General features: G+C 35.1%; 1 protein-coding gene and 1 long non-coding RNA gene across 2 annotated transcripts; both read right to left on the bottom strand.

Annotated features, from left to right (window-relative positions):
• Nucleotides 1–3,323: 3,323 nt before the first annotated feature.
• On the bottom strand, nt 3,324–4,249 carry LOC129808809 (uncharacterized). Its single transcript, XR_008752460.1, has 3 exons — nt 4,203–4,249; nt 3,636–3,869; nt 3,324–3,444 (listed from the first exon to the last, which is right to left on the bottom strand). It is a non-coding gene; the product is annotated as an uncharacterized LOC129808809 (long non-coding RNA).
• A 5,026-nt stretch (nt 4,250–9,275) lies between these two features.
• Nucleotides 9,276–17,966, bottom strand: LOC129808807 (uncharacterized). Its single transcript, XM_055858709.1, has 3 exons — nt 17,634–17,966; nt 10,436–10,600; nt 9,276–10,239 (listed from the first exon to the last, which is right to left on the bottom strand). The coding sequence occupies exons 1-3, from the start codon at nt 17,686–17,688 to the stop codon at nt 10,037–10,039; spliced, it is 423 nt and encodes a 140-aa protein (XP_055714684.1). The 5' UTR covers nt 17,689–17,966; the 3' UTR covers nt 9,276–10,036.
• Between the last annotated feature and the right edge of the window lie 792 nt (nt 17,967–18,758).

Below are 18,758 nucleotides of genomic sequence, written 5' to 3'. Positions count from 1 at the left end.
TATCGAGCCGTTTTCTAAAAGGTAATTTTTTTGACAATTCTCAAAAATTCTGGGGCAAATAGTACCAGACATAATATACTATCACAGTTTGATTCTAGCTTTATTAGGGGCTTTCGTAAATTTGGAAAAGAGATACCTAGAAATTTCTCATTAAAACGTTCACAAACTCTTCCAAATATCGAAAGACAGTGCGAATAAAGCAACATTAAATCATTTTAATTCAATATTTTGCGAGAATAAAAGTAAGAAAAAAATTCCTGCTCATCTGTCATTAATTCAAAACAAAACAAACGACGTGGTGCACAAAATTTATACAATAAAAATTATAAAATGAAAGTTTTTGGGGTAGGAATAACAATTGACTTGCCTGATTTAGTCAAATAAAGGTGTTTATTATTACTATAATAATTAAAATTGATATGAAACATTTTAGAAAATTGTCGTAACTTCCAGAATCTCCATACATTGGAAGTTACGGCTTTATAAATGATGGAACTTACGATAAAAGGGACAGATAATCCTAACCGGCTTATGTAGGTGAGATTCTTAACGTGAGCTAACTCGGAGTGCATGCAAATTCGATTTAGAGCTGAAATTGTGAGTCGCCATTCAGTTATCTTGAATCAAATTCGTGAAATTATACAAATTTTGTATTTAAACCAAAATATCAAGGATTTGGATGAACTGACAGAAAAGTGTTATATGGGTGAAATGTAGACCAGAATGTTCTCTATAATTTTCCCATAGAACATGATCTCATCGATTACTCAGAAGCCAAGATAAGCGAGGTTTTTTGTTTCTTAACTCGTTTTTTCATCCAGAGTGCCCCAAGTGTTCATTTGATGAACTTCAACTATATCAAAGAATTGTTGTATTTTGTGGGACTTTCCATTTAAACCCCTATTTTAAGTGTCTTGGTCGAGTAGAAGCAATCAAATTGGCATCTGAGTGATTTCAAAGCGTTATTATGGGAAAAATCAATTTTTTCACACTTAAACGGCAAAATCGGAGTGATAGCGTAGTCTGAGCGGAAAATGATGTATGGACGAAATATAGAGACAATTATCCTCTACAATTATGTCGAAGTAATCATCAAAATCGGTTAAGCACGTGTCGAGATAATTGAGGTTATGTGATATTGAAATTGGTTTTTTTTTATTGTGGCGCCCCGGGTGTTGGTCCTATGAAGTTCAAATATTTTAGAAAGTTGTAGCATTTAGTGAGACCTTTCGTTTAAGCCATCATTCATCAAAATCGGTCACATAGAACCGGAGATATGATTTTTTTGAATTTTGTGAATTTTGACCCCTCATATCTCCGGTTCTGTTTTAACCACAGCGCACCTACGCACCATTTTGGAAACGTCCTAGACTGGACTACAACATACTAAAATTTCATTAACTTGCACAATGCCGTTTTAGAGAAAAGTGACTTTGAATTTCGATGAATTTTGACGCTATCACAGCGCCACCTGTGGTGACTTTTTGAACTTCCATCTGAAAGTGCTCATCGAGACGAAACCAAAAAGATAAAATTTAGGTCACTATGTTAATTAGAACCGTAGATAGAGGCCGGTCAATGTTCGAACTTTGACCCCTTATAGCTCGGGTCAGGGGTTATGGATCGACTTAAGGTTTTTGTTTTTGTTTGATAGGTATAATCAACGGCTACAACATACTAAAATTTCAGCCCGATGCACAAAGGAATTTTTGAGTTATTTAACTTTTAGAAAATTGAAAAATCTTCTTGTTAAAAATAGCGCCCCTATCGGTGGTTTTATGAACTTGCGATGTTAGAAGGGGAAGTGGCATTTCACTAGAGCTTTCCAAAAAGCCCTCACTTTTTAAATTCTGACAATTAGAACCGAAGTTATGGCCATTTTAAGAAATTTTTTTTGGACCCTTATAGCTCAGGTCAGGGGGGTCGGGGGACCTTAAGTTTGGTATTGATGGAAAGGTCTAAGGGCTAGCTATAATATACTAAAATTTGAGCCCGATCGATGCCATAGGGGCGGAGCTATTGAGAAAACAAAAAAAGGGGGGTCTTCAAAATGGCGGAAGGAGGGGTGGGGGGTGGGGGGTCAATGCACCAAGTTGCAATTTTCACCCGATATATAACCTTTGCCGAAAACTGCAAGTCGATATCTTTTTTAGTTTAGGAGCTATTAAGCTCCAAAGAGCGGCCGGCCGGGAACGTAAAATAGCCACATATATATTCGTGATCAGGAAGTGGCGAAACACATTTTGGCCAAATTTGAGGTCGATCGGAGGACATGAAATTTTGTTAGGATTATAGTAGGTGAGATTGTTAAGAATCTCACCTAATAAACATATAACACTATGCTGGATCCCGTCACATGTAGCCATTACTGGTAATGATTTCGCTGATAAAGCCGCGTGCGATTCTAACCTATGTTCTATTAATAACTCCTATAAAATCTCACCAAAGGACATAATTAATTATTTCAAATTAACAATAACACAAAAATGGAAAAGTGATTGGACGAACATGAGAGACAACAAGCTCAGAGACATCAAGCCCACCACACAGCCATGGACCACATCCGTCAGACGAAGTCGAAGAGAAGTAACAGCACTATGCCGCATTAGAATAGGACACACTGCTCTCATGCATCTACAACTCATCAAAAAGAAAGAATCCAAAGAATGCGATCAATGCAAAGAGGCTGAAACTGTAAACCATATCATCTTTAAATGTTCTAAATACCAAGAGGACAGAAGAAGGAATAAAATCAATGAAAATCCACAAATAGCACTAGAAGACAATGAAAATGAAATTCAAAAAAATGTTTCAATTTATCAAGGATATTAATATAATTAATAAAATTTAAAGAAACGAAAATGAACCATACAAGGTACAAAAAAAATTGTAAATCACAATATCAATCACGGGACAATCATCTTCCAGATAAACCCCTAATTTAAAAAAAAAGAATCTTTGTAAAATTCTAAAACGAATAGCGGCTTCGCCCATCAAAAATAGTCTGCTGATTTCGTCACGATGTCGGCAGACTTAATCGGCGCGTCGGCAGACTTTATGCCGACAGTCAGCTGATTGTCTGATGATTTTTATATGAAGAGGGTCCCCGAAATTGTTCTAGGAATCTGCTGACATGTCGGCAGATTTTCTGAATGCCGAATCCTACGATTACAAGCAGACACGACTTCTGAAAATCTGCTGAGATTTTCAGTAGGCTGTCTGCACATATATTTTAGTAGGAAAATACTTTATTTCAATTTAAATTGATTTATTCATAAGATAAATCTTTCTACATCGGTAGAATAAGTGTGTGTTATCCTGGATTGATTTTCTGTGGGGCGCTATCCGGGAAGTTGAAATGACTGCGCCCAAGAGTTTCTGGAAGTATCCGAAAGACCCTCTCTGGAAGTTGCTTCCACCTTCTTTTCCAGACTTGATGACTTTCTGGAAGTACATAAAACAGTTTAAAATGAGTTATACATAAAAGAAATGTCAAAAATTTACTCCATGTATTTTTCATACGCAAAAATGAGGCAGGAAAAACACAACACAATTAAAGTAGCTTTACAAAACACATCAGTAAGCTTATGGTAACATATTTCACTAGATTGTTTTAAAGAAAAATGAAAACTTACCCTGAAAATTGGTGAAAATTCAAGAGGAACACCAAGAAGACTTTTCAGCGCAGAGATCACAGACGCTGGATGATTGCACAATTGAAATTGAAGTCCAAGCTCAAGCTCCACAGGAGTTTCAGGTACCCAATATGGGAGCCACAATTTCACACTTATTCTGCCTGAGACTGAGGTTTTCCTTGAGTTGCTCAAATGCCTCCACAAAATGTGTTTTCTTGGAATGGATGATATTCTCTGGAAATGGATGGAAGAAAATGTCCATAATTAGTTAAAACTGCAGAGAAACTTAAGAAAAAAATAAATACATTGGTGCACAATTCGATTATATACACGAAAATCGCACTAGCAAATTAATAAATAAAAGAACATTTGGGAAATTTAGATGAAAAATATGCAAAAGTAAAAAAATTCAAAATGGCGGACCCACAAAAAATATACAATGTATTTTTCTTTGGCAAATTTCAAGAAGGGAAAACCTTTAACAGCAAACACTTCATTGAAAAACACATTCAGTTTACTTGGAGATTATTTTCCAGCAATTTATTAGACAAAGAACACAAAACTTACCGTGAAAATCGCAGAAAATTCGCAAGCCACAAACACTTTGATCAAACACTTTGAACGCCAGGAACAAAATGACAGAGTGACGCCAGTGACGCGAGCGCCCTCCTGCTACGTGTTTTTTTCAACTTCCCCTCTTCGGTGTGCGGCAAAAATTTCATCGAAAAATCGATGTGATGCCGATAAAATTTTCGATGAGGATCGATGAGTTGATGGGCTGCCCAGAGGAACCACTACTAAAGGAAAAAGTCATTTTTGCATTCAAATCTGGCAACACTAAAAAAAGTGGCTGATCAGAGGAACCACTACTAAAGGAAAAAGTCGTTTTTGCATTCTAATCTGGCAACACTAAAAAAAGTGGCTGATGTTGCATTTATTTTTCAATGTTTTTAGGATTTTTTGTTATTCTTGAGGAATTCTTCTTGCCTAATTTTGTTGAGAGAGAGCTAATAAAGTTAAAAAATATGATAATTGTGATGAATTTGTAAAACTTGAAGGTTTTTTCGAGACCAAAAGACAATGGGTTAACGAACACTGATAGAAAATTGGAAAATTTTTATGTTTCTTGTAAGTTTTTTATTCTTTTCTTCCTTTACAAAGAAAAAGAAACTATTCTAGAATCCTTACAGTATAAAGGATGTGAGATTTGTCCGTTTCTAGAAGGATAAAAAGGAATTTCTTTCCAGTGAGTGACACTTATGGTGATCTAATGGAGTGAATTTCTGTGTCTGGAAGGTTTTTTAAAGTTCGCAGATTGTCAGGAAGTCTACCTAGAACTTCTAGGGCCTCTTTCTGAGAAGACAGAATACCAGGATTCCCCAAAAAGCCCTTAAGATCCCCAAAATAAAAGAAAAATGTAGTTTGCATGCTCTTTTTGCAGGGCAATTTTCACACTGAAAATATTCAAGAAAAAACAGGAAAAGTCACAGAATTCTCCCACAAATCACTTCACTGGCTACTTATTTAATAATTTTTGATGAATTATCTACGGAAATTCGCTTTCTTCCGTGCAAAATTACGTTAAAACATCGAGAGAAATATCGCAAAAGGGCACCGTCCGCCATTTCTATTTGACAACTGAACCGTCTTGGTGCATTTTTTCGAGCAAAGCAAGCACTTTTTCAAAGCAATTTTTAGAAGATTTTCCACGGATAATTCAGAAAATAAATAGTCAGAAGTGCTTCCAAAACTCTCCATTTTTCTATTCCAATTCATAAATAATCAATTTTCCACATAATTTTCATATTTTTCCACGAAGAATGAAATGTTGCAAAAGTCGCTGGGCGACCCATATTTAGCCTATTTTTGCTATCAAATCATGCCTTTTAACCAATTCTATGTCACTAAACTAACTCTAAAAACTATTTTCTTTATGTTTGCACCAATTTTTATTCAAATTTCATTAATTGAACTTCACAAATTGACTTTAAAAAGCAATCTTGGCGACGTTTTATTTCAAATGCTGGCGACTACTACTACAAAAGCAGAAAAACGACTTTTTCCTTTAGTGGTGGTTCCTCTGGGCTGATGTTGCATTTATTTTTTAATGTTTTTAGGAATTTTTATTATTCTTGAGGAACTCTTCTTGTCTAATTTTGTTGAGAGAGAGCTAATAAAGTTAAAAAATATGATAATTGTGATAAATTTGTGAAATTTGCAGGGTTTTTTTGAGACTAAAAGACAATGGGTTGACGAACACTGATAGAAAATTGGTAAATTTTAATCTTTCTTGTAACTTTTTTGTTCTCTTTTTCCTTTACAAAGAAAAAGAAACTATTCTAGAATCCTTACAGTGCAAAGGATGTGAAATTTTTACAATTCTTGAAGGACAAAAAGGAATTTCTTTCCAGTCAATGACACTTCTGGTCATATAATGGAACTAGTTTCTGTATCCGGAAGGCTTCTTAACAGTACACAGATTCTCTGAGAGGCTACCTAGAACTTCTAGGGCTTCTTCCCGAGAAGATAGAGTATCAGGATGTCTGAAAAAAAAGCCACCGAGAGCCCCAAAACAGATGACAAATACGGTCTGCAGGGCAATTTTCGAGGGCAGTTTTCACACTAAAAAAACACAAGAAAAAACGGTAAAATTCACAGAATTTTCCCACAAATCACTTCACTGACCACTTCTTTAATAATTTTTGATGAATTAACTACGGGAATTTGCTTACTTCCGTGCAAAATTACGTGAAAAACATCAAGAGAAATGTCGCAAAGGGCACTGTCCGCCATCTTCTATTTGACAACTGAACCGTCTTGCGGTGCATTTCTTCGAGCAAAGCAAGCACTTTTTCAAGGCAATTTTTAGAAGATTTTCCACGGAGAATTCAAAAAATAAATAGCCAGAAGAGCTTCCAAAACTCCCCAATTTTCTGTTCCAATTTACAAATCACCGATTTTCCACGTGATTTTAATAATTTTCCACGAATTATGAAATGTTGCAAAAATCGCTAGGCTGGCCGTATTTAGTCTATTTTTGCTATCAAATCACGCCTTTTAACTAATTCTATGTCACTAAACTAATTCTAAAAACTATTTTCTTTATGTTTACACCAATTTTTAGTGAAATTTCATTTAATTGAACTTCACAAATTGGCTTTAAAAAGCAATCTTGGCGACGTTTTTTTCAAATGCTGACGACTACCACTACAAAAGCAGACAAACGACTTTTTCCTTATATGTTGGTTCCTCTGGGCTGCCGCATGACTTAGTATGCTATAAACTCATGAACTTTTTCAATTTTTCTTCTCCTGCTGTCGCTCTCATTAAGTCCTACTTCACCGGAAGGTTCCAAGTAGTAAAGTTTGGGCAGAGGAACCACCACTAAAGGAAAAAGTCGTTTTTGCATTCGAATCTGGCAACACTAAAAAAAGTGGCTGATGTTGCATTTGTTTTTTTAATGTTTTTAGGAATTTTTATTATTCTTGAGGAATTCCTCTTGCCTAATTTTGTTGTAAGAGGCCTAATAAATATAAAAAATGCGACAATTGTGATAAATTTGTAAAATTTGCATGTTTTTTTTGAGACCAAAAGACAGTTCGTTAACGAGCACTGATAGAAAATTGGAGAAATTTTATGTTTCTTGTAGGTGTTTTATTTTTTTCTTCATTTACAAAGATAAAGAAACTATTCTAGAATCCTTACAATGTAAGGGATGTGAGATTAATCCATTTTCTAGAAGGATAAAAAGGATTTTTTCGAGTCAATGACACTTATGGTGGTCTAATGGAATGAATTTCAGTGTCCGGAGGGCTTCGAAACAGCACACGGATTGTCTGGGAGGCTACCTAGTACTTCTAGGGCCCCCTCCAGAGAAGTTAGAATGCCAGGATGATTAAGAAAAACCCCCAAGAGCCCCAAAACAAATGAAAAATGTAGTTTTCATCCTCTCCTTTCCAGGACAATTTTCACACTAAAAAAAAACACAAGAAAAAACAGGAAAAATCACAGAATTTTCCCACAAAGCTCTTCACTGGTCACTTCTTTAATAATTTATAATGAACTTACTGCGGAAATTCACTTATTTCCGTGCAAAATTACGTGAAAAACATCAAGAGAAATGTCCTAAAGGGCACTGTCCGCCATCTTCTATTTGACAGCTCAACCGTTTTGGTGCATTTCTTCGAACAAAGCAAGCACTTTTTCAAGACATTTTCCTGAGGATTTTTCACGGACAATATAAAAAATAAATAGTCACAAATGCTTCCAAAACTCACAAATTTTCTTTTTCATTTCATAAATCACCGATATTCGACGGCATTTTCATAATTTTCCACGAATTATGAAATATTGCAAAAGTCGCTGGGCAACCCATATTTAACCTATTTTTACTGTCAAATCACGCCTTTTATCCAATTCTGTGTTACTAAACTAATTCTAAAAACTATTTTCTTTATGTTAACACCAATTTTTATTGGAATTTCATTAATTAGACTTCATAAATTGTCTTTGAAAATCAATCTCAGCGACGTCTTTTTCAAATGCTGGCGACTACCACTACAAAAGCAGAAAAACGACTTTTTCCTTAAATATTGGTTCCTCTGGTTTGGGGACGAATTTTCCGCTCCGGCCTATCTAACTAAAGGCATTGGCCAAGGCTCTATTCTTGGTCCACTTTTATTTTCTCTTTTTATTAATGATTTACCCTCTGTCCTGCGCAACTGTTCATACCACTTGTATGCAGACGACCTCCAAATCTACGTAGAAGCTGATCCTTCTGACCCTTCCTCTACTTTTAAGCTAAATGAATGAGAACTTGGCGAGAGTTGAGCACTGGTCCACTTCGAATGTATTACTCTTAAATCCAAAAAAGTCGCAGGCTATAATTATTTCGAGATTATATTCAGAGTGAACATGGTGGGCAACTTCTTTCTCTTTAGTTTTAGTTTTAATGTACTTCACTTTTCTCTTTCCTTTTTCTCTTTCTATTGTTTTTTGTTATTTTTTTTTCTTACTTTTTTTTTAGTTTTACCTGCCACAAATTTGTAAGAGGGAACTACCCTATTTTTTGTGTGCTATCAATAAATTGAAATTGAAAATTTAGGAAATATTCATCAGTTGCATCAATTTTGGAAAATAATTCGGTTAAAATTATTATCATCTGCAAGGAAAATATTTCAAAAATAGATCTAAAAATTTCGATATTTTTTTATTTTGTAAATTCCTTGTTCGAATTCTTAGAAACTTTCGACATTGAAGAAGATCTATGGAAAAAATTTGAAGCTGCTATCTCTTTTATCTTGGAAGATATTGAATTATGAATTTTTCGATTTGTTACTTTTTGCCCCAGTCTCCACACTGAGAGAAATCCGAAAAAGTCAAAATAACATTCCGGAAATATTAATTTTACCCTGCAGTATTGATCCGAAATCGGTGTAAATACTGCCCTTTTTAGGTGTATTAAAGGTTAAAGTTACTCTTTTTTCATGTTGATTTTACCCTCAAAAGGTGTAAAATTAACATTAAAAAATGTTGATATATTTTTACACCCGAAAAAAAGTTAATCGTAGCCTCTTTTTTTTTCTCAGTGCACCAAACCATTGCACATTTGCTAAAAAAAAATTTAAGAAAAAGTCGTTCTTTCGAATAAAAGCACTTTTTTATTTCTTTTTTTCTTTTCAATAAATAACAATAGATCGCATTTTTTTTGTTGTTGTTATTTTAAATCTATCAACAATACAGTGACAATTCCAACAGAATGATATATCAATTTCTTAACAGTTTTTTTTTACTTTTAAATTTCTTTCTTTTCCTTCGCTATTTTTTTTCTTTTTAATTAATAAATTTAAGAAATTGTCTCTCAGTGGAAATAAGCAGGACGGATGTGTTTAAAAAAAAAAAAAACAACTTATTGGGTGCCATCTTAATTGCGCTTTTCTTTTTTTTTCTGGAATACTTTTGTTTTTTTTTTTTAATTATTCTCCTCGAATTCTACCGATTTTTATTTTTGCTTTATTTATTTATTTATTTTTTTTAGCTACAATGCCTAAAGATTGAAATAAATTCAGTTTTTTAAGCGGTCTTTTTTTAAGTTTTCCTTTTTTTTTTTTTTTTGAAAATAAATTGTTTAAAAATTGAACATAATTAATTTTCTAAGCACTTGATGAGGGTGCAATCGTGTAGAAATTGCCTCAATTTAGATACGTTTTTTTTTTCTTCATTTTGTTTTTTTCAAAAACTTCGCTCTATCTACGATTCCTAAGTTGCTTTTTTTTGCAGTTAAATTTCTTCTCTGTCTTTTTAATCTTCTTTTTTTTTACTTCTTTTTTTTTTTATCTACAAGGGTTTTCGTGTAGCATGATGCTCTCTCTCTAGGACACTAATTCAAATATTTTCTGTTTTTAAATTAACGTCCAGATGGCAATGACAGCTAGGGCAATGCCAACGCCGGCATTGACGTTTGTAGCTGTGTTGCACAGATCCGTTGTGCAGGAGCAATAGAGAGCTTGGACATCGTGAGTGCCGCTCCTTTTCATGCATTCCTTATCGTCTCGCTTGTCCCTTACATAGCCACAGCCGCGCCACACACGGATTTCACCGTAAACTGCAAGAAATACCAATGGAAAATTCCTGTAATTCCACTAAAAAAATCTCCTGGACATTCGGCTGCTTGGGACCAAAAATTACACATTGACAGTTAAAGTAGTGTGACAGGTGACAGGTGCCAAATCCACAGAGTCAAGTGTCATTTTTGGTCCTTAAGCAGCCTCTTGGAATTAATAAAATGCAAGATAAATTACCCTTTTGAGTTGTCTTTCGGCAGAGTGTAGCTTGGACATTTGGTAAATGATCCAATTCATTTTCATACGAACAATTTTTAATGCCCAAATCGTACTTAACAAATGGATCAGCACACTGAGGATCGTATTCGCTATTGCAGTGATAGCACATTATGGCAGATGTCGCTGTAAATAGAATAACAACAATTTTAGAAAATGTAACACACTGAGCTCAAACAGAAGTAGATTTTGATTCTCCGAAAGTGTCTTGGATGAAAGGTAAATGGAACTCTATTTGCACAAAAAGTCGTTGAAGTTCGAAGTATTCAAATTCAATTTTGAATTTTCATACTAAATATAATACTAAAAAGCTCGCAAAATAGTTAGTCAGTGATTATGGAGTGATTAAATACTGGGGCGAAAAAAGTAAACGTCGTTGTTCAGTTTTTTTCCTCACAACAATGTGAAGACCGTCACATTTTGACACTTGAGCACTTCGAAATTCGAACAGGATGTACCTCATCCACCTTGCGAAAGTATTAAGAAGTAAGAAAGTCTCTTTTTTGGATCTTCAAATAGATTTGTCGAATTTTTCAAGACCTACTTCTGTACGGAAAGACTATGTAGTCCCTCTCCTAAAAGTATTGCAACAAAAATAGTATCATTCCTCTCTTAGAAATTGTGACAAGATAAATAAAATATTTTTAACTACATCCACAAATCGCACATTTGGAGTACTTTCAACGCAAAAAAAAAGGCACGTAGAGTATATGGATGATGCAGTTTGAAGAAAATATTGTGACGAGCGACAATTATGTTAAATGTTTGTTTTATGTCCGTGTTTGGTAAATAAAAAAAAATAAATAAAACACGCACAGCTCAATTGCAAGACAGTTAATACGCTGAAAATCACTCACAGCTCAACTATAAAACGATAAAACCGCTTAAAATCCGGAATAGCTCAATCACAAAACAGTTATAACGCTAAAAATCACACACAGCTCAATCATAAAACGGTAAATGCACTTAAAATCATGCGCAGCTGAATTATAAAATGGTTAATATTGAGCTTAAAATTACGAATAGCTCAATCACATAAATGGTAAATGCACTTAAAATCACGCACCGCTCAATCATAAAACAGTTATTGTGCTTAAAATCACGCACAGATTACTCATAAAACGGTATATACGCTTAAAATCACGCAAAGCTCAATCATAAAACGGTAAATGAGCTTAAAATTACGAATAACTGAATCATAAAACGGTTAAGATTGCGCTCAAAAACACGTACAGCTCAATCAAAAAAACAGCGAAAAAGGATTATAAGACCAATTGTATTTGTGAGGCATGCGACATTTATCTCTATGTTACCAGTACTCGCAATTCTTTCGATGAATATTATAAAAATTAAAAATTAAGTAAACAATAATACATTTTTTTGATAAAAATTATTGTTTTTGTGTACGAGTCTTCAAGAGTCTTTGAAACCAAAAAATTGAATGTAACATTTCTATAATTTAATTTTTGATCGTTTTAATTTCTACTTGTACTCTAAATATATATTTTTTTATTACTACAAATATATTCAAGTTATTTATCTTTCAAAAATAACAGAGCAAACGAGTAAACTAGTCGTCTGGAAAATTTTGTGCTTTTTTTACCTTTATGGACGATTGGGTCATATATGACCCATAGTTTTCCAGGACTCCTACAGATGGGAAAATTTCTTTTTAACCTTAAATCTCTTATTTAGGCTAAATCGAGGGAAACTTGATTTCATTGAATTTCGCTCAGCGGAAAGCTTCTCGTCCTTAAAGGGTTAAGATCGGTCTACTTTTTAATTCGGGCAGCAGTTAAATTTGAAAAAAATTTGTTGATATTTTTCACATTTTCTTCTTCTTCTTGTTAAATGAAGCAAATACAGTAGACTCTCTCTCAATCGGGAATATGGGGCAAAATGTCATCCGATTTAGCGATAGAATTGAGCGTCAAAGCCTTTGTAAATTCCACAAAAAGCGCTCAATTATAAAGAATCACGATAAAATAGGAAGAACTACAGCGAATTTGAGCGAATTACCTTCATAATTAAACGTGAAAATTGTCAACAAAATTTTTTGCCCGATTGAAAAAGAGCCGATTGAGTGAGAGTCTACTGTATGCTCAAAATTTCCTTGGTTTTTCTTAGTTGTAATGTTATTTTGCATTATTAAGGGTTTTTTGTTTTAATGGAATTTAAGTTAAATATTGATATGTAAACTTGATATAAAAATGTAGATAAATAGAAAGTTTGACGCCTGAATTTCTATCTAATTCGGGTGACATTTCGGTCCTAAAGTGCTCAAATTTGAGAGAATCTACTGTACGTATAAACAGTTTAAACAATTTAAAAGGAAAGATTCAAAAGTGTCCTATTTGCAAAAAGCTCTATTGTAATATTGCTAATCTGTCAAATATCATTCATTAAGTAAAAGTCACCTAAATCTAATTTATATATTCTTCTATTCTAAACCTCTGTTTAATACTTATAATATACTCTGAATTAAAGATGTAGCAATTAAATCAAAATTGGAACACTTAGGGGAAGTTCTTATAATTTTGGACAGTCTGCTTATAAGCATCGAATTTCCAAGTTTGAAGTGTGATATTTTCAATACTAATTGACATTTCTTGTTACTCTCTTTTCAGAAGGGTTCTTTAGAAACTTAGCAAGCTATTTATCATCTCATTTTTACTAAAATTAGTTTTAATACGTTTAAAAATGAATTGATATGTAGAGGTGAATTTGACTCTTATTTTGGACAACTTGGTTATTAATTTTTACAACTTGTCTGTAAATTTGGACAGATAATCCGCCTCAATAGGATGCCCATTGTTCTTCATTTGATGAACCAATCTTACCAAGTCCTCTTCCTGTTCATGGAAAGGAAACGTAGAATGTCACAAGAAGCCCGGAAACTTTCCATATCATTCATTAAAGTGAGTTGACTTCGATACTCCAAGTACGTGCGGATTCGCGCATTCCCTGGCCTTTCCGGGAGCCTTTCAAGGCATTTCTCACTACATCTCTTTCGTAGAGATGATGCTCCTTTGTTTCTCCAGGCATTTGTCCAACCTAGTCATCACAAAAGCTAAAATTTCACGAAATTTCGTGAGAAAAACACCTGTCCAAAATAAGAGCCATCACCTCACTGGTGAATGTCTTAAAAAATTTCCCATTTTTCACACGAAAAATCAAATTCGCAAGGCAAATCTCACTTCAGGTCAAATGTACAAATCATCAGTAACGTGAATCAACACAATATTCAATGAATATTCAATAATATCACTCAAAAACAGCGAACAAACTTTGTTAGTACTTGACCAAAACTAAATAAGACTGAAGTAAGCCACGAAGTTCTGTCATATAGATAGATAGATAGATAGATAGATTTATTTGCTCTTAAACCATCTGCGGCTGCCGCCGACTTCACAACCGACCTCATCGGGCAAGACGGCAGAAAATCCCGAATCACTGGTCGTATAGGCCATATTAATTTTCACAATTCATCATTAGACAATATATGAGTGTGTTTTGAGAAGCTTTGCAGATGGAAAGAGGTGGGTCCCAGCATGGACTCCTAGGAGGAGTACGTATTTGCTGGAGACTAAGCAGGGGATAGGAATGGATGATGGGGAAAGGGAATAATCAACACCAGGGATACAAAGAAAACCAAAACTGTCAAACGTATGAAGGCCGCGAAGAGGCCCCCAGAAGAAAACAAAAAGAAAATCAAACAAGAAAAAAAAAAGTGAATAGACACGCGATGAAAAATGAAGAGACGTGGAGAAAAAGACAAAACAAAATAGAACAAGATCAAGCAGAATGTCAGAAACTACACGAGTGCAAATCAAATAATACAAAAAAGACTACAAATTCTAATGCGCATATGAAAAGTGAGACCCGAGCATCAGCAGAAGTAATCAAATACGGGACATCCACACACGCAACAAGAACCCGGGACACCAGCCACCGCCTCCCAGAGCCCGACAACAACCCAAAGAAAACCCCCGCCGTGGCAAACCCCAAAGCCTCCCGCGCCCACCTGACCTTCACAATTTCGGGCAAAAGAGAAGCTGAAGGCCGAGAGAAAAACCCAGACATAGGCAAAGCTAGTGAGGGAGCTTCAGTTTCAGGATAAACGAGTTAGCCTAGGCAGTACATAAGGTATCCCTGCAAGCCGCCAACCACTCATAAGAAGCAGAGACTGGATTATCCCAAGCACGCATCGCATTATGTAACTATCCCGCGGCGGAAATGAACCCCGGACGTTCAGCGCAATACTCCGCCCAAATCAAGCGCTTCAATCGATTCGAAAAGGTCTGGTAGCTTATATGTGGTTCTTTCAAGTTTAGAGGCAGTTCATTATATAGAGAAGGTGCCACATATAAAAAGGATCTTTTAAAAAGTTCCTTCCGCGGAAATAGAACTGCTGCGGGTGCTACACTTCGCAGTGGTCTACCTCTATTAGTATTATAAAAACCACCACGGACAAAAAACACTCTAAGAGTCTTATATTTAAAACTGTACGAGAGAGGGAGTATACGGAGATCAATGAACGACTTAAATAAGGAATCGCGCTTACTTTTACGAAGTATGGCTCTCAAAGCACTTCTTTGAGCCATTCTCACGGGCTTTAAGTTAGTGTGATAGGCACTGCCCCAAAGTGTAAGACCATACTGTAAGCGAGAGTCTACACACGCGAAATAAAACATGCGGGAGACACTCAAAGGGGACAAGCGGCCAATATGAAATAAACTACTAATAATAGAGAGCAGGCTATTTTTCAGTTTTTGGATTTGAGGCTTCCAATTGAGTGAGGCGTCAATAGTTACTCCAAGGTAACAAAACTCTTCAACATATGGAATTGTTAAGCAAGAGTTTCGACAGACGTATCCATTACAAACAGATGAATGACATACAATAGGTTCAGGAGTAGTATCTGATTTTCGAGGGAGAAAACGCATAGCCCTTGATTTGTTACTGATAACCATGTTATGTTCATCAAGCCAGGCTTTGGAGGACCTCAAGTCCCTGCTTACGCTGCCATCGACTTCCGCCCACGAACTTCCTCTGTATTGCAGTACAAGATTACTTCTCGTAAGCAATTGCTCACACTGAATTTTCAACAAAGCAATTTCAACTCAAATCATATTCAAAATTTAACGTATTTAGTGTCAAAATCTTCCAAAAAGAACAAATATTTAGATAGAATTCATTTTTCATCAAATATTGGAATAAAAATCCATAATTTTAATCAATTTATTTTTAGTGTCCAATTTTACCCTCAAAGTGTCCAAATTTAGAAACTGTCCAAAATTATGAGCACTTACCCTACTTAAATTGTATATATAGGGGAAGTGTGCCAAATTTCGGCCAGCTTCTAATTTCGGCCACTTTGAGTGTAATTTCGGCCATGGAAATAAATTAATTAAAATTATGTATGTAATCTTCGAATAGTCAATGAATTCATTTTGCTTTCAAATATTTATTCATTTTAGGATGTATTAACACAAATACCGTTCAATTTTAGGTATAATTTGAATTTAAATTGTGTTGTAAAAACTCAGTGTGGAAAGAGTCTTACAAAAAATGTGACAGATCGATTGTGTCTTTAGCAGTCTTGTGATTTGTGGTGAAGTGCAGAAGGTTTTCCTTCGGTGTTTTTCATGAAAATTGATTAGTTTTCATTATAGATTGTTTCTGTTTATGTTAATAGTGAATCAATCTTTAAATTTCGGGTAAAATTTCCCAGCTGGATCCTGTATTTCGCGTAAAAAAGTATATACTCTGTGAGCGTCTCTCCGGTGAGGTAGTGTTTCCTATTCCGGCAACATCTTTTGCTTTCCTAAATTTCTTATTAATTTTATGTTTTCTTTTTCAATTTCTGAGTTCTACAATGTCCAGAGAAAAAAACTATCGCTTCTATGAAAAAGATGATGTGGAAAGGCATTGAAAGAGTTCAGGAAGAGCAAATTACTACGGTAATCTGCGCGTAAATTTGAGATGCTACTCTTCAGGTGTTTAGGACAAATTACACGGAAGATCTCAGGGCTTGTGAGTCATATAAACGTATTAAGTTAAATATTAAACTCATTCCTTTTGACGTTTTGAAATTTTCTATCCGTTCCGTTACAAAGGGTGGTCAGATAAAAAGTGGCCGAAATTTCACACAAAGTGGCCGAAATACTACCCAAAGCAATGTCCATATTTTTATTAATTTTTCAATATTTTAGGAAGTGATTTAAAGAAAACAAAAATGATAAACTAGTCTTGAAGGCTCCACACAACCCTCCCGAAAAGGAAGTAACAAAAAATATCAATATTTATTAAAAATATTGCATTTCAAACTTAGGACTTCGGTGCTTACATGCAACTATGCCGAAATTTGGCACACTTACCCTACCTGTACTTTTAATCGAATAAATATAAATATAAATTAAATTATTTGCAAATCCCTGAACCTGGATCCTACCCTCGTACCGGGATAAGGATTTCAGAGTAGAACCGCCAGGAATATCAAAAATACCCGGTTTTTGCTGGAAATACTGAAGCAGACACAGTTTAAATTTCCGGTCTTGAAGCTTCCAAAGGTAATACAATACTCTGGGATTAGTCTTGAGAGATAGCACCAGAACTGGAAATCCCTAATCAATCTCTATTTCATCAGGGATAATCTCAAGGAGACCTGAAAACCCATAAATTATTCCAGGAAAATAATTTCTCGTTTCCCTGAATTTCCCCCTGGGAAATCCATGAGGAAAAAGTCTTGAAGATTCAAAGACCTTTCATCCGGGGAAAGGTGGAAATATTGATGGAAAAATGTCCAAGGATACTCCCGGACATTTCCAGTATCCCGATTTAGAGCACAAACGTGTCGGCTTTAGGATTTCTCATCTTCCATGGGAATTTTCCAGTATAAATCCTTGAAAATTCCCATGGACACTTTACACAAAAAACAAGATTACACAATAACAACGAAAAAAAAAAATTGAGATAAAATAATTTGATGTATAAAAATAATTGCAGTAGTACAATGAATAATCCAATTTAGAGGAGTGAATGTAACTAAATTGTTAACCTAATTTGGGACTAAAAAAAAAATTGAGGGCAGACAAAAAAAAATCGATTAAAGCCTGAAATGATGTGTATTACATAATCCATGCGACTTTAGACTCACCCGAAATGCCCAAAAGGCAGAGGCAGATGGTCAATAGTCCACTTGTAGGCGACATTCTTGGGCTGTCTTCTGTTAATTGATTGATTGCTTGTGATTTAGGAGATTCTTACGTCTGTTTTTTCTTTTTTCCTTCACGTCTTCGCGGTGATCGAATTGGATGAATTGGGGCGCGCTGTGCTCCGTCGGTTTTCTGGTGAGATTTTTTTTTTTGTGGTTGTGTGTTTTGGGGGTGGGCGGGAGTACAGATGGAGCCACCTGCCGAATACACTGCCAAAAAGCGACTGACGTTGCAGCGGTGCATTTTTCCTTCGAGTCGGCCAAAACGGCTCATGCGCCACAATTTTTCAATCATAGCATTGGGTCACCTTTAAATGGCTCCACCTGGATGACACAATTCACCGCAAGACACTAGCGCCACAGGGTGCTTCCTGCGCTATTTTCAAATATCAACGACTTTTTCATTCGGCCATTTGGCATTCAAAGTGATTCCAAGGGGGAGACATTTGTAGGAAATGGTGTACATTCCTGGCAAATTTGATGGAATTCCTGGGAAATTAATCATTTTGAGCTATTCCCATACGATGAAACAAATCACAGAAGATAAGCATTGTGCAAGGGGGAGATATTAGGGTCGGAAGTGGTGTACAGCTGAAAATGAAGTGGCGTGGAAGTGTTTGGAAGTGGAAGTGCCAGAGAATAAAGTCTCTATATAATTCAGAATTTTATAGACTATAGTGCTACAGATCAGCTTATTGTGTGATATTCTTAACGTGAGCTAACTCGGAATGAATGCAAAATATCAAGGACTTGGATGGACTGACAGAAAAGCGACAATGGCTGAAATGTAGACCAAAATGATAGTAATAGTAATATTAGGTGAGATTCTTAACAATCTCACCTACAGTAGACTCTCGCAAATTCGGCTCTTTTAAGATCGGGCTACTTTTTAATTCGGGCAGCGGTTACATTTGAAAAACGTTTGTTGTCATTTTTCAAGTTTGATTATGATTATCAAATGAATCAAATATGCTCAAATTTAGCATGGTTTGTCTTAGTTTTGATATGATTTTGCATTATTGAGGGATTTTCATGAAATTTACGATATATATCAGTCTGTAAACTCAA

Source organism: Phlebotomus papatasi, chromosome 5 (assembly GCF_024763615.1).
Source record: "Phlebotomus papatasi isolate M1 chromosome 5, Ppap_2.1, whole genome shotgun sequence".
NCBI lineage: Eukaryota > Metazoa > Arthropoda > Insecta > Diptera > Psychodidae > Phlebotomus > Phlebotomus papatasi.
This window is presented reverse-complemented; position numbering and strand designations above follow the sequence as displayed.

What these genes read in the sequence shown, in the direction of transcription:
- LOC129808807 (XM_055858709.1), bottom strand. Translation starts at nt 17,688, where the DNA reads ATGTCGCCTACAAGTGGACTATTGACCATCTGCCTCTGCCTTTTGGGC. An exon ending in CTGCCTTTTGGGCATTTCGG is followed by an intron (nt 10,601 to 17,633) that starts GTGAGTCTAAAG and finishes TTCTATTTACAG; the next exon opens with CGACATCTGCCATAATGTGC. An exon ending in CCGAAAGACAACTCAAAAGG is followed by an intron (nt 10,240 to 10,435) that starts GTAATTTATCTT and finishes TATTTCTTGCAG; the next exon opens with TTTACGGTGAAATCCGTGTG.